Raw genomic sequence first — 13,715 nt, 5'->3', positions numbered from 1 at the left:
GTTTCTCATATTTTCATTCTGTTGATCATCCAGGAATCAGTCTGCGAATGGAGTCAGCAGGTTTTGTATTTTGATTCTCAGGTTTTAGAACTTTACACAGGGGTCAAAATTTTATTTTCAGAACTGTTACTGTTGTATGTATGTGTTTGTTTATTTATTTATTACTGTTGAAGAGGGCAGGAGGCTAGAGAGAAGGTGAATGTGAACAACCTCACGTGCTGTGCCATCCACTAGTTCATTCCGTAAAGGCCTGAAATGGTTAGGGTTGGACTGGGTCAAAGCTGGGAGCCTCCATCTGTGGTAGGAAGCCAGCCACTTGTGCCATCACTACTGCTTCCCAGAACACGTTTTAGTACAGAGCTGGAGTCCAGAGCTGGAGCTAGCATTTGAAGCTAGACACATCAATGAGGCATGTGGAGGTCTTATCCTCTAGGCCAAACTTACATCATTCTTAGGGTTATTTAGCTTTAGGAGTTTGACTTTTCTGCTTTTTCCATGTTGTGATCCCAGTCTTCCTCACAGTTTTGGCTGACACATCCCGGTGCCCTCGGCACATTCTGTGGGTGTGTCAGGCAAAGACTGAGGCAGAATGAGCCATCACAGTTAGAATGATTCAACTGTGTCCCTTGGCTTTCTCTCATGTCATAGCTCACTTGTGAGGTGTTCCTAATTCCATTGCCCCAGGGGAGATGTGATTTATCCCTTCACCTCCTCTCCTTTGGGACTCACCTCCATGCAGAGTAGCAGTTGCACATTTACTGTTAAAGCATCCTCTTGCCTGTCGTTCCTGGGTGACAGGTGGTAGTCTTGAGCTTTTGCCTGGGAAGGGATGTAGTAATTCGCAGATGCCTGCCACCTTTGCTCTTTCATGCCAAAAGCTTGCTTCTCCTCTCCTAGGCCCAGCACTTGGTGAGGTAGGCGAGGCTATGCGGGAACTTTCGGAGGTGAAAGACTCTTTGGACATGGAAGTGAAGCAGAACTTCATTGACCCCCTTCAGAATCTTCACGACAAAGATCTGAGGGAAATTCAGGTATGTGCAGCTAGTCCTCTGGGAGGCAGGCCCTTGAAGTCGTGCAGATGCCATGCCTGCTTCTTCTGGAAGCCCTGTGTTTTATTCTTGTGTGTTTTGTTTTATCTTTTGCTTTTTGCTACTGTATTTGTTCTTGGTGCTGGGCATGTAGTTGCAGAACATCATCCGGGCCCACAGCCAGCAATTCAGTGTGCTTTGGCTCCTTGTGATGTACCACGTAGGAAAGTTACATTTTACTTCTCTAAGTTTATTTTTCACACTGAATAGTTTTTTTTCCAAACTTTTTTTTCTCCACAATTATAGTATTTTTTTCCCCTGAGAATATAAAATTCTGTTAGAGTGGTTACCTGGGTATATTTTACTCCCTAGAATGCTTCTTGTACTGGCTATTAGCCTAAATAAATAACTATTCTACCTCCTTCACTCTACAAGCAGATGTTTTTTAAATTTCTGTATTGGCTGTTGGGATTTAGGAAGATACTCAGCTATCTCCTTTTGAAAGCATATGAAGCTGTTCATATTTCTAATAATACATTTGAACTGGCTTTGTAGCTGGGCCTGTGGTGTTTGATTATTCACTCAGTCATGTACATATGTTTATTGAACCTGTATAAAATTTCATTTGATTACTGTAAAATGTGCAGCCAGACCATAAACGTACATCTCCTTATTCTAGTTTGAGTTTTATCCAGTCCTACAGCTTTTTTCAGGGACACATGGTTAGTGCAGACCATACTCTGGATCCAAAGTACTGGCCAGACCTCAGTGCTCTGCCCTATACATTACTGCAAATAAGTTCAGATGATTTAAAGCAACGTGTTTCCTTCCAAAAGTTGATCTGGGTTGGGGCATGGATGGGGCAGTGGGAGGAAGTACCTAGGATACTATTTTTCCTTCCCTCTTTCTCATTTCTTCACTATACTCGACTATTGCTTTTTTCCTCCCTGTTCATGAGAGGTTGAGAAGAGGCTGTGAGTGATGCCAGGAGGGATTGAATGTTTGTGTGGAACATTAGCGACATGCTCTTGTGATGTACAGTTGTGATTTATTTGCATCATCTGTTGAGGGGGAAGCTTAAATGTAGCCCGTGGTGCCCTGGAAACCCCATCAGTCAGGTGCTACAGTATGGCTTCCTAAGGCCTTGGCTCAGCAGCATATTCCTATTCACACAGTCAGGAATCTACATTTTGCAGAAGCAATTTACATGATTCTAATAGACAGCTTCAAAGATTAAAGTCCCTTCACATTCTAGCAGCCAAAATGTAATAATATCACTCTTTCTCACATGACTGTGAGGAAAGTGTCTTCCTTGCCCTTTTCATGATATGCTGTTTCTCTCAAAGACAGGAATGTATGATCCTCTGAGGTGTCTTTGGGGTGTTTATACATACTGCCTGCTGATGTCATGGGCTGGAAAGGGTGTAGTCCAGCTTGCAAAGAAAAGAAGGGCAGTGGTATTTCCCATAATTGTTTTTTTTTTGTTCTTAATGGTTTTTAAGGATCCTCCCCTCATTTTGCCTTTGGAAGCCAATTGCCTCACAGATGCAGGTGTCTTCGTTTCTCTAATGATGTAATACTGTAAAATATAGCTTGTCCTCATCTCACGAGCTGATATGCATGAGGGGAAAGGAGCTGTGAATGGCCTTTTTGTTCAGTATTCCCAAGGCTTTGTCTTGCCATGGACTTTTTTAGCATCATCTGAAGAAATTGGAAGGTCGTCGCCTGGACTTTGACTATAAGAAGAAACGGCAAGGCAAGATTCCGGATGAAGAGCTCCGTCAGGCCTTGGAGAAATTCGATGAGTCCAAAGAGATTGCTGAGTCAAGCATGTTCAACCTCTTGGAGATGGATGTAAGTAACCCTCCTGTGGCCGTGAATTTAATTTTATCATTTGGGTACAAGATTAATGTGTAAACATTGTCTCATTGAAAATGTTGATACCTGCTTACGGTATGTAAGGAAAATTTCAGTAGATGGTACTTTGAAATAATTTCAAGTGATAAAGGAGATTGAAAAAAAGAATAAATATTCTTATCGGTCACATTAACCCATTTTTGTCTACTACTCAATATTACAATATTAATAGTAGTGGGAAGATTAAAAATGATTCTGATGAACCATAAATCCAAAGTTTTAAAAAATATTCTATTGAAATATAGGGCAGATAAAGTCCAGATTCTCCAAGAATACCCATGAACATCCATTCAGAACTGAGTGTGCCACATGGATGAAGGTTTTCTCTATTTAGAAATTGACATTTCATTTGACAAATGACTTTTTATTGAGATAAATGCTTATAGCATGGATATTACATGTGGCAAATGCTTTAATATTTACCTTCATATTTTCAGGAAACTACATGTAAACATTTCTCTCTGTAGTTTAACATAATGCTAAACAGTGCTTACTTCAAAGCTACGGGCAGTTTCTTCTGACCTGTGTAAAGACCTGTTAAGGCAGCTCTCCTGCTCTTGTCCATCTCCCATTCGCACCCCATCTGTTTCTGACCAGTTTCTGCCATGATCTGTAGAGATCCTCAGCCTACTTACTATTTGTGTTAGTCATGGTTCTGCAAAGAAATGGAACCAAGAGGATATGCATATAGATGTAGATACGTAAGACAGGATTATCAGTTGAATTGTCTCATCAGACTATGGAGGCTGAGAAGTCCTACAATATGGTTTCTGCTAGAGAAAGAATCACAGGAGCTGATGGCCAGGCCCAGGCTAGTTGAACTCTGAGGGCCTCAGAACCTGGGATCGTGAAGGTGTAACCTCCCTCTAACCTTCCCTTCCCTCTCCTTCCCCTTATTGCCTACCTTCCTCTCTCCCTTCTCCCTTCCCTCCATCCCTTCCTTCTTCTATCCCTTCCTTCCTTTGGTTCTTGTCCCCACTCTTCCTTTTCCTTTCTCTTTCTCCTCCTCTTTCTCTTCCTCTCTTTCACAATCTCTCTTTCCCTTCCTCTTCCTCTTTCTTTCTTTCTCTTTCTCTTTTACACACAGAAAGAAGTAGAGTTACAAAGAGTTTCCACATGATGATTTGTTCCCCAAATGCTCAGCATGGCAGTGGTGAGCCAAGAACTCAATCCGGGTCCTCCACACTGGGGGCTAGGACTCAACTGCTGGAGATCATGACCTGCTGTTTCCTAGGCTGTGCATTAACAGGAAGGTGGCATTGGAACCCAGGCACTCTGATAGAACCAGAGGCGGCACCCCAAGCAGCATCCTAACTGCTAGGCCTATTACTCATCCTGTAACTTACCTGAAGGTGGAAGCTTGAGAGCCTGGAGTCAGGCATGACACTAGTGAAGTGTGAGAGCCTCGAGGCTGGATAACCAGGAGCTGTGATGGTCAAGAGCAGGAAAAGATGAGAACAGCAGCCCCAAGACAGGGAAGGAGAGAATGAGGGTGGACAAGAGTATGTGCTTTTTTTTTTTTAAACCCAGTTCTTGCTTAACAGGCTCATTGAGTAAGGAAAGATCTTTCTTACTTGGTCTGTTGATTCCATATGTCGTTCCTTCCCGAAAGTATCCTTGTGGATATTAATTTACCAATCTTTTTAGTGTTCATTAATCCAGTCAAATTGACACCTAACATTAACCAACACATTACCTGACTCCAGGTAATAGTAGCACGGGAGGCATGCTGAGCATATCATAGCTTTTGTGTCACCTGTGAACATACTGCATAAACAGCATGACTTGCATTAACCGAACGAATGCATGCCCTGCTAACCACTCAAGAGGATTACTGTGCGTCTTAGGGTGACCTAAGAGTGTGGCTCCCCAACTCCACACTAATGAGGCATCGTCGGCTCTGTTGATGTGGAGGCCACACTTCAGCTTAGTCACAACACAAGACAGATACACGAAAAAAGTAGGCAAGGATGCTTAGAACATAAAAACTGGAATGAACTCAAGATTCACGTGATTCAATGTCTTGACATAACAAATGGCACTCAGAAGCACGGGTTTTTCCATCATACTAGAATGCCTTCTCTGTGCCTTGTGTTAACTGAGTTTGAAAAGAATACAGGGCCTGGTCTGGTAGCCTAATGGCTGAAGCCCTTGCCTTGCATGTGTCAGGATCCCATGTGGATGCCAGTTCTAATCCCAGTGGTGCCACTTCCTATCTAGTTCCCTTCTTGTAGCCTGGGAAAACAGTGGAGGATGACCCAAGGCCTTGGGACCCTGCACCCGCGTAGGAGACACAGAAGAGGCTCCTGGCTCCTGATTCCTGGCCTCTTATTGGCTCAGCTCTGGTCATTGCAGCCACTTGAGGAGTGAACCAGTGGAAGGATGATCTTCCTCTCTTCTGTATAAATCTGACCTTTGAATACAAATTTAAAAATCATCTAGGGAAATCAACTCCTAATGACAAGATTTAAGCAAAGCATGTGACTTTTTAAACAGGATTAACTGATATTGGTGAGGATTCTTAGTAATTGTGCTTCATCTCATGGTACTAATGTACCGGTATACACAGTTCTAAGAATTAGAATGCTTCCTGATTCTGAATCAGTTTGGAACTTACCCAGCAGTCTGTCCTAGCCTGACTCGGCAGGCAGTCATCAGCCGTCCCAGGCACTGGGCTGTGTGTCGGGGTCTGTCCTAGCCTGACTCGGCAGTCCCAGGCACTGGGCTGTGTGTCAGGATCATGTATGTGGAGACTGTAGGGCAGCAGTTGCTTCTTACAGACCATGACCTGGTTACTAATGAGTGATTGCCCCCTCAATCTGCAGATCGAACAGGTGAGCCAGCTCTCTGCACTGGTGCAAGCCCAGCTGGAGTACCACAAGCAGGCAGTCCAGATCCTCCAGCAAGTCACTGTCAGACTGGAAGAAAGGTATTTTGCACTTTCATTTTTTTCATCTCTGTATTAGAAAATGATACAAAAATGAAAATAAGACTATGCAGTTGTAGGCCAACTAATGCCCAGGTTCCTGCTGATCCTGCAAAGATATCTTCTAGGCTGTTTTTACTTACTTGTGCTTTGTTCCATTTATATTTTGTAACATTGAATCTAATCTTGTATTTATGAAAGTTGTGCTTTGATTTTCCTTTGCCTACCACAGGTGGGGCTGCAGGATGTTACTGATAATAACTGACGCAGCTGGCAGAACAGATACTCCGTGTGAATGCTGAGTACATTTTATTGTCAGTCTTAGCCATGCAAGCCTAGTAATTTTTTTAAAATATTATTTTTATTGGAAAGTCTGATATACAGAGAGGAGAGACAGAGACAGGAAGATCTTCCATCAAGTGATTTACTCCCCAAGTGGTCACAGCAGCCAGAGCTGAGCTGATCTGAAGCCAGGAGCTTCTTCCGTGTCTCCTATGTGGGTGCAGGGTCCCAAGGCTTTGGACCATCCTCAGCTGCTTTCCCAGGCCACAAGCAGGGAGCAGGATGGGAAGTGGGGCCACCAGGATTAAAACTGGTGCCCACATGGGATCCTGGTGTGTGCTTAGCTTAGGACCTTAGCTGCTAGGATACCACGCCAGGCCCTAATATATATTTTTTCATGATATAGTTCTATAGGCTCTGGGATTTCCCCTCTCATCCTCCCCATTCTGCCTCCAACCACCTCAAACCAAACATTTTTAGCATAAACTAATGGATTAGCACACTGAGGCTCAGGAAATAAAGTAGCTAGCCTAGGGTCACGTCACAGGGTCAGACATAACCTGGTTTAACACCTATAGCTCTTCGACCATGTGTATTTCTGAACAGTGATAAACTCTGCCACAGTCAGAGACAGTAATGTCCAAATGCCTGTTCCACTTCCTTGGGTACACTGCACAGTAAGGCTGTAGTCATTTTCTGCATGAATGAGGCCCTGTGGAGTTGTGGGGCCCAATGTGCATATGGCATGACTTACAACAGGCTTGCAGCCTGTTAAATATAAAGTCCAAAATGCAGTTAATACACTGTATTTACTGTAGAGCACAGCTTAGCACACTGTAGAGGATCGGTTGCTTTGTCCTTCTGTGAGGCTGGCTAAGAACTGTGGGTCTCTGCTGTTGTTCAGCCTGATAACAGTGCAGGACAATGGTGCATTGCCAGCCCAGTGAAGATCAGAGTTTGATGTGCAGTTCCTATTGAGTGTGTATTACTTCCACACCATCATCAAATTGAAAAATCTGAACTCAGACCATCCTAAGTTGGGAGTTTGCATTATCTTCTTTAGCTAGATTAACTGGAGGATTTTGCTAAATGTAACATACTTCCAAGGCTTGCCTCAATGACTGATATTGTCATGTCCTGGTCAGATGAGACTCCTGGGGTTGATTAGATGGCTCATCACATCATGGGGGTGCTAGTCACACAGAGCCACTGTGCTGAGACCGTCACCTGTTAGCATTCTCAGCTGTCTCCTCTCCTTGGGATCTGCTGGATTAGTGCTGTGATTGTGTAACCTCCTTCAGTGCACACTTGTGGAACTGTACGCAGCACTGAAGCTTCCAGAAAAAGCTTCAGACCATACCCATGAAAACACACAGGAAGTGTTATGTGTTTGTGTTGTCTGTCAAATGTGAAAGGACCACTTTCCTCTTCTTCCTTTACAGCACACGTGAAATTCACAGTCAGTGCTATTCTGCAGGCACTGTGCCCTCAGCCTTCCCCATCCTTGCAGATCACTTGTGAATTTTATTTATTGAATATCTGAAATTCTGGAAAATAATGAGCTTTTAAAAAATTTTTAATTTTCAGTTAGTTTTTAACAGGTGCAACATGGTTTGGAGGTGTAGTTCTAAGTACATAATGATGTTTAGTGATGTGTAAGATTGAATTTGTTGTTGCTGTTGCTGTGTCACAGTGAGTTAAGTCACTGCCTGTAGCACCAAGGTCTCATTGCACTGCTTCAAGGCCAGCCTCCTCCGCTTTAAATCCAGCTCTCTGGAAATATGCTTGGGAAAGCAACAGAAGATGACCCAAGTCTTTGGGTCCCTGACACTCACACGAGAGAACTGGAGAAACTCCTGGCATTTGTCTTGATCCTGACCCAGGATCAAGGATTTTGTGACCATTTGGGGAGTGAAAAAGCAGGTGGAAGGTTGTTCTATCTCTCTTTTTTTTCTTTAACAATAAACCAACCAGCCAACTACCCAATCAGTCAAGGAGCCAGCATGGTGGCTCAGTAGGCTGATTCCCCCACCTGCAGTGTCAATGTTCCAGGTAAGCACTAGTTGTAGTGATCGCTGCTCTCACTTCCAACTCCCTGCTTACGGTCTGAGAAAGCAGTGGAGGATGGCTCAGGTTTTTGGGCCCCTTCACACACTTGGGAGCCCTAGAAGGATCTCCTGGCTCCTGGCTTGGGATTAACTCAGATCTAGCCATTGTGGCTATTTGGAGATCAACCAACCAACCTTTCTCTCTCTCTCCTTCTCCATCTGATTTTCTTTCTAATAAAAATATTTACAAAATTATTTGAAATAGATCTTTTTTAAAAGGATACATTTTTTTGGTCTGTACCCTTCCACTCTGCTCCTATCATCCTCATTCCCTACCTCTCCCTGTATCTTAAACTCAGTTCTCCTACTCCTTCCTAGTATTCTGTTCTGACTTCTGCGTAATTTTTCTCTCTTTTTTTAAAACTTTTACGCCTTCCCCATAAGTGCTGGACCCCTCCCTCTCCCTACCCTTCATGTTCCTGTGTGGTACCTGCCAAATACATCTCTGTGACAGAACTTCCTTAAGCATAGGATATCCAGTTGTTTACATTTCTCTTTCTCTGTGGATTGTAAGCTGCCTGAGGGCAGGAGATGTATCTTATTTTGTGTTTGTAGCTCCTAGTCTGGTAGACATTTGCAAAAACAACTCTTAGTAGGGGCAGGAGTTGTGACAGTGGTTTAAGCCACCATTTGGAATGCCTGCATTGCATATCAGAATCCAAGTTGTCTAAACTGCTTAAGTACCTTGGAAAGAGCAGGTGATGGCTCAGTGCTAGAAATGGTGACACCCACAGGAGAGACCGTGAAGGAAGTGGCTCTTGGCTTCAGCATGGTCCGATCTTGACTCTTGTGGCCATCTGGGGAAAAATCAGTGGATGGAAGATCTCTGTCATTCTGCCTTTCAAGAAAACACATTAAAAAAATTTTTTTAAAGATTTGTTTTTATTGCCAAGTTAGATATACAGATAGGAGGAGAGAAAGAGAGGAAGATCTTCCATCTGATGATTCACTCCCCAAGAGACCACAACAGTCGGTACTGTGCCAATCTGAAGCCAGGAGCCATGAGCTCTTCCGGGTCTCCAACACGGGTGCAGGGTCCCAAGGCTTTGCATTGTCCTTGACTGCTTTCCCAGGCCACAAGCGGGGAGCTGGATGGGAAGTGGAGTAGCCAGGATTAGAACTGGTGCCCATATGGGATCCCAGTCCATTCAAGGAAAGAATTTTAGCCACTAGGCCACTGCGCTGGGCCCATAAACACATATTTTTAAAAAGAGCTCCATATGTATGTGGGAGGAAATGAGAAATGGAGAGAAAGAATGAAGGCAGTAAGGGTATGGTCTGGTGAGACGTCTTGTGATCACGGATGTGTCCTTCCCAAATTGCCTGCACGTGTTCATGGAAGATTGTGGGAGACTCGAGTGTTGTGGTATTGCTTTTCTTTTTACTTTGGCTTCAGCCTCCTCCCCACTCTTTCTTTTCACTGCAGAATAAGACAAGCTTCATCTCAGCCTAGGAGAGAGTACCAGCCTAAACCCCGAATGAGCCTGGAGTTTCCCACTGGAGACAGTACTCAACCCAATGGGGGTCTCTCCCACACGGGCACCCCTAAACCAGCAGGTAAGGGGCTTAGGCCTGCAGATTTCATTGCAGGCACCTTTGGTGAGTCTGATGCCACTTTTCCAGAAATCCTAGGGGCAGTCAGGTTTAGCTGCATAAGAAATACACCATAATTTATTTCTTGCAGTGTGGCTTATCAGGTACAATGGTAAAGAAATTCTTGCCCTCACCTCCCACATCTTGTAGACATCTGTAACAAACTCTCCTTGTATTTCCCTTAATCTCATTCTCAGTTGCCAGTACACACTAACATCTTAACCCTTTAACCCTCATTTGCAGTCGTAAGTCGCCTTAACGTACAGGTATGATGCTGGGAGGGCGTCATTGTTTCTTCCTGTTTGTTTCCTTTTGTGAATCCAGCATGCACCAAAATGAAAGACTTTGGCCGTATGTGCCCACATGTGATCCTGTGGCACACAGACAGTAGCTCCAGGAACATGAGTTGGACATTGAGTGACCAGGAGCATAAGGTTGTTGTGCTGTATTGTAGCTATATTATGTTTTTCTATCAGAAATATTGTTACTAATCCGGTGATACAGTCTTTCTGTGGCCACATGCTCCACCTGCTACAACACAGATTGAATAAAAGCTTGTGCTTGACATTTTGAACCTTATCATTTAGCGAGTTGAAGTGGGAGCTGTGTTAAACTAGATGTGGATGTTAAAGATGTGGCTTGTTTCTATTCCTGTATCCACATTGCTTGATGTTCTATAATAGATTCCTGTCTCCACATTGTTTGATGTTCCATAATAGAAAACTTTTGTCAAGGTGCTCTCAGGAAACCTAAGAACAAAAGGAGAGATGCCCGAACCACCAGGAGGCATTCTTGTCCTTTTTGCTCCACTCTGCAGCTCCCAGTGTGTGGTGCAAACCACAAAGTTAGCCAGCTGCCAGGGCCAGTCAGTTAATTTGGTTATCCTTGTGCTTCTTCTGACCCATAAACCAACCCCATTTTTCGCTTTGCCTGGGAGACTCATTAATATTCTGGTGTCTCTACATCAGAAATGTATTCCATTGTTTTGTTCTAGGTTGTCTACTTGGTACTGGGGTTATAGCGTTTGTCTCAGTCTATGTGCATGTATTTTTGCATGCTGTATTAATATATCTGGTCATTTACAGTAACTGTCTTTTAAGGTATGACTCTGTCCTTCAGTATTTTACTCAGGATAAAATATGTTATTTTTATATGCCATGGTTTCAATGTGCTGATCGTATTTATAGATGGAACATATTACCAAATTATATGCTTTATATTTAGCTTAACAGCCACAGTAATAATGTGAATTAGTGTCTACTTTCAAATTTTAGATAAATGTAGTAAAGCACCTTGTACAGAATCACACAAAATAACTTGGAGCTAACATTTTATATTACATGAAAACAGAACTATTATCCTGACGTAGCTAAGCATCACCCATGTAATTAGTTGTGCTATTTCAAATGCCCAGAGACCTAAAAGTGCAAGAATTCTGGCCATGCTGTGTTATGAACCTAGATCTTGTTAGAGTTTGGGGCATTGAGTCTCCCATCAGTCAGTGTTATCATAAAGGCAAGTATTAATGAGCTCTGCTGTAAGAATTTTACAAAAATTTCCTTCATAAGAATACATAGGACTACTTTTCATTCTGACAACAGAAATTGCGAAGATCTGAGAAAGCTCTCCTAGACTGGTAGAGGGCAAGGTGCCCAGGCAGCAGACCCTGGGGTTTAGTCACTAATAGAAGCCTCAGGAAGAAGAGGAGTGAGGAGGAGAGAAAGGAGGGTATCACAGGTGCTGGATGCTGTGAGTTAAACGTGCTTTTGTGTTCTTCTCTCCTGCTCTGAATCCTAGGTGCCCCCATGGATCAGCCCTGCTGCCGAGCTCTGTACGACTTTGAACCTGAGAATGAAGGGGAATTGGGTTTTAAGGAGGGTGATATCATCACACTCACTAATCAGATCGATGAAAACTGGTATGAAGGGATGCTTCATGGCCAGTCGGGCTTTTTCCCCATCAATTACGTGGAAATCCTGGTTGCTCTGCCCCATTAGGGAGTTCCGTGGTTGGCTCTCCTCCTCTTGACCCAGGTAGTTACGTTTAACCACTGCTTTGGTAACGCTGCTTACAACACATCTCAAGTGCAGGCTGCAGTGGTCCGAGTCATCAAGCCTCGCCAGGGTCCTGGTTGACTTGTGTACTCCCACAAGAGGCATGGTGATGGATGGTATCTTCCTAGCCTGGTGGGCATGGCATGTGCTTTTTCCAATGCCACCTGAGACCAGCTAGTAGTCTGTTTACAGTTTACACAGTTCTCAGGAGGCTGTGGTTTCCTTAGAATATGACCATGAGCCACATCACAGCAAAACTATCCTACCGAAGATATTGTCTATCACCCAGGAGCTGTCCCAAGGCCTCGAGTTCTCCATTTAAAGAGGGGAAAGGTCTTGCTTTCACATCTTCCCTTCCCGAGTAAGTATGTGAGTCACAGAGTAGTCGAAGAAAGCCTCTCACCAGCAAATTGTCTTCTGGTCTGAACGAGAAGTATTCATTGTGGGTTCACAACATTCTCTGAGAACAGCCAGCTTGTTCCTCCCACTTCTGCTTATTTTTGTGGTACGGCCATGTTTCTGCCCAAACCTGTGTATTGAAGTCAGAGAGCATCTTTCCATTTACTTTTCAGTAAGACAGCATACTGTGGGAGGGACTGAAAAGAGAGGACCTGGGAAGAGAACTGATTTCCAAGCTTACATTTCTTGCTGTACAGAAACCATGTATATATATCTAGGCCACGTCTGAAGGGCACAGGGAAGGGGGAACAACTATCTTCACTTTGGTTTTATTTATGAATCACGTGTGTTATGAATCCATTTGGCACAGAGATGTAAGAAGAGTACTAGTAACATTCCCCACCACTCCACAGACAGTCCGTGTCTCCTTCCCGACTTGACCTCGTGTTCTTTGAACAGCATTTGTGTGTATTCTGCCCTCAATGAGGACCAAATAAGGATGGTTTTTGTGCTTAGCAGTTTAAGGTATGTAGCTGCATATGCAAAACTCTTTCCCAGTTGAGTCATGACTTTTACATTTGTCCTTCCTCTTCCACGCCCATTTCGTATACAATGGTGTGTGTAAGCTTTCAGTGTTTTTCCCCTGTATCAGCCATGAAAGTCCTGTTAGGTATCCAGAGTTCTATTTATCTAGCTGTACAGACTCTTTCAGAGGTTTAAATGTGCTGCTTCTGATGTGCCACCTGCCGGTAGTGGATCACGTGGAGTGAAAGGCAAATCTTACTGCTTAATGTATAAACTCTCACCATGGGAAGCATCGCTGTTTCCAATAAATACTGCTGAAGACAGAACCACAGGCTGTGTCCCTTCATTTGGTGTCAGTTCTTTGGGTCCGATAATGGGTGGATTAAGGTTCATCCTCATTGCTCTCTGATGCAGGCATAGCTCCAATGTCAAATCCACCTCTGCATGTAGGGGAAGTTCCGGCAGCATGAACTGAGCCAGCCTCACCATTGGCATCCTCTAGGTAACCTCTGAAAAAAGAACTTGGGAGACGGACTAAGAAGGTGGGGAGAGAAAGTCCTTTAACAAGGACTATCGTCAGTGAGATTATCATCAGTGGGACATCAGAAGAATATGTAAAGTGACAAATAAAATACACTATGTCAAGCTGGCCCCTGTTTCTTTTCTTTTTCTTATATATTTATTTTTTATTTTGAATTTTGAATTATGTGGCACCCTGTTTCTTTTCTTCCTCAAGAGAAAGAACTAGCTGAATTCTTTGTTCTTGATATGTATGTTTGGTGCTGGAGGAGGTAAGTGGGGACAGGGAAGTGGTATACATGGAGTATATCCATGTAGTTACTGAACTCCCAAGAGAATGAGCAAGTTCTATTGTAATGACCCT

At 43.6% G+C, this 13,715-nt stretch overlaps 1 protein-coding gene across 1 annotated transcript in view; it reads left to right on the top strand.

Moving 5' to 3' along the window:
* The window catches only part of SH3GL2 (SH3 domain containing GRB2 like 2, endophilin A1), a 52,215-nt gene extending 39,057 nt beyond the window's left edge, over positions 1-13,158 (top strand). The window contains exons 7-11 of the mRNA XM_041004591.1: positions 898-1,031; positions 2,724-2,882; positions 5,771-5,874; positions 9,688-9,818; positions 11,652-13,158. Coding sequence (XP_040860525.1) covers positions 898-1,031; positions 2,724-2,882; positions 5,771-5,874; positions 9,688-9,818; positions 11,652-11,851 — 728 coding nt within the window. The 3' untranslated portion in view covers positions 11,852-13,158. The remainder of the gene's footprint in view (positions 1-897; positions 1,032-2,723; positions 2,883-5,770; positions 5,875-9,687; positions 9,819-11,651) is intronic.
* The last annotated feature ends 557 nt before the right edge of the window (positions 13,159-13,715 follow it).

The sequence above is a fragment of the Ochotona curzoniae genome, unplaced genomic scaffold (genome assembly GCF_017591425.1).
Source record: "Ochotona curzoniae isolate NIBS_2020 unplaced genomic scaffold, NIBS_Ocur_1.0 scaffold_3208, whole genome shotgun sequence".
NCBI lineage: Eukaryota > Metazoa > Chordata > Mammalia > Lagomorpha > Ochotonidae > Ochotona > Ochotona curzoniae.
The sequence above is the reverse complement of the archived record's forward strand: the minus strand, read 5'-3'. Positions and strand labels throughout refer to the sequence as shown.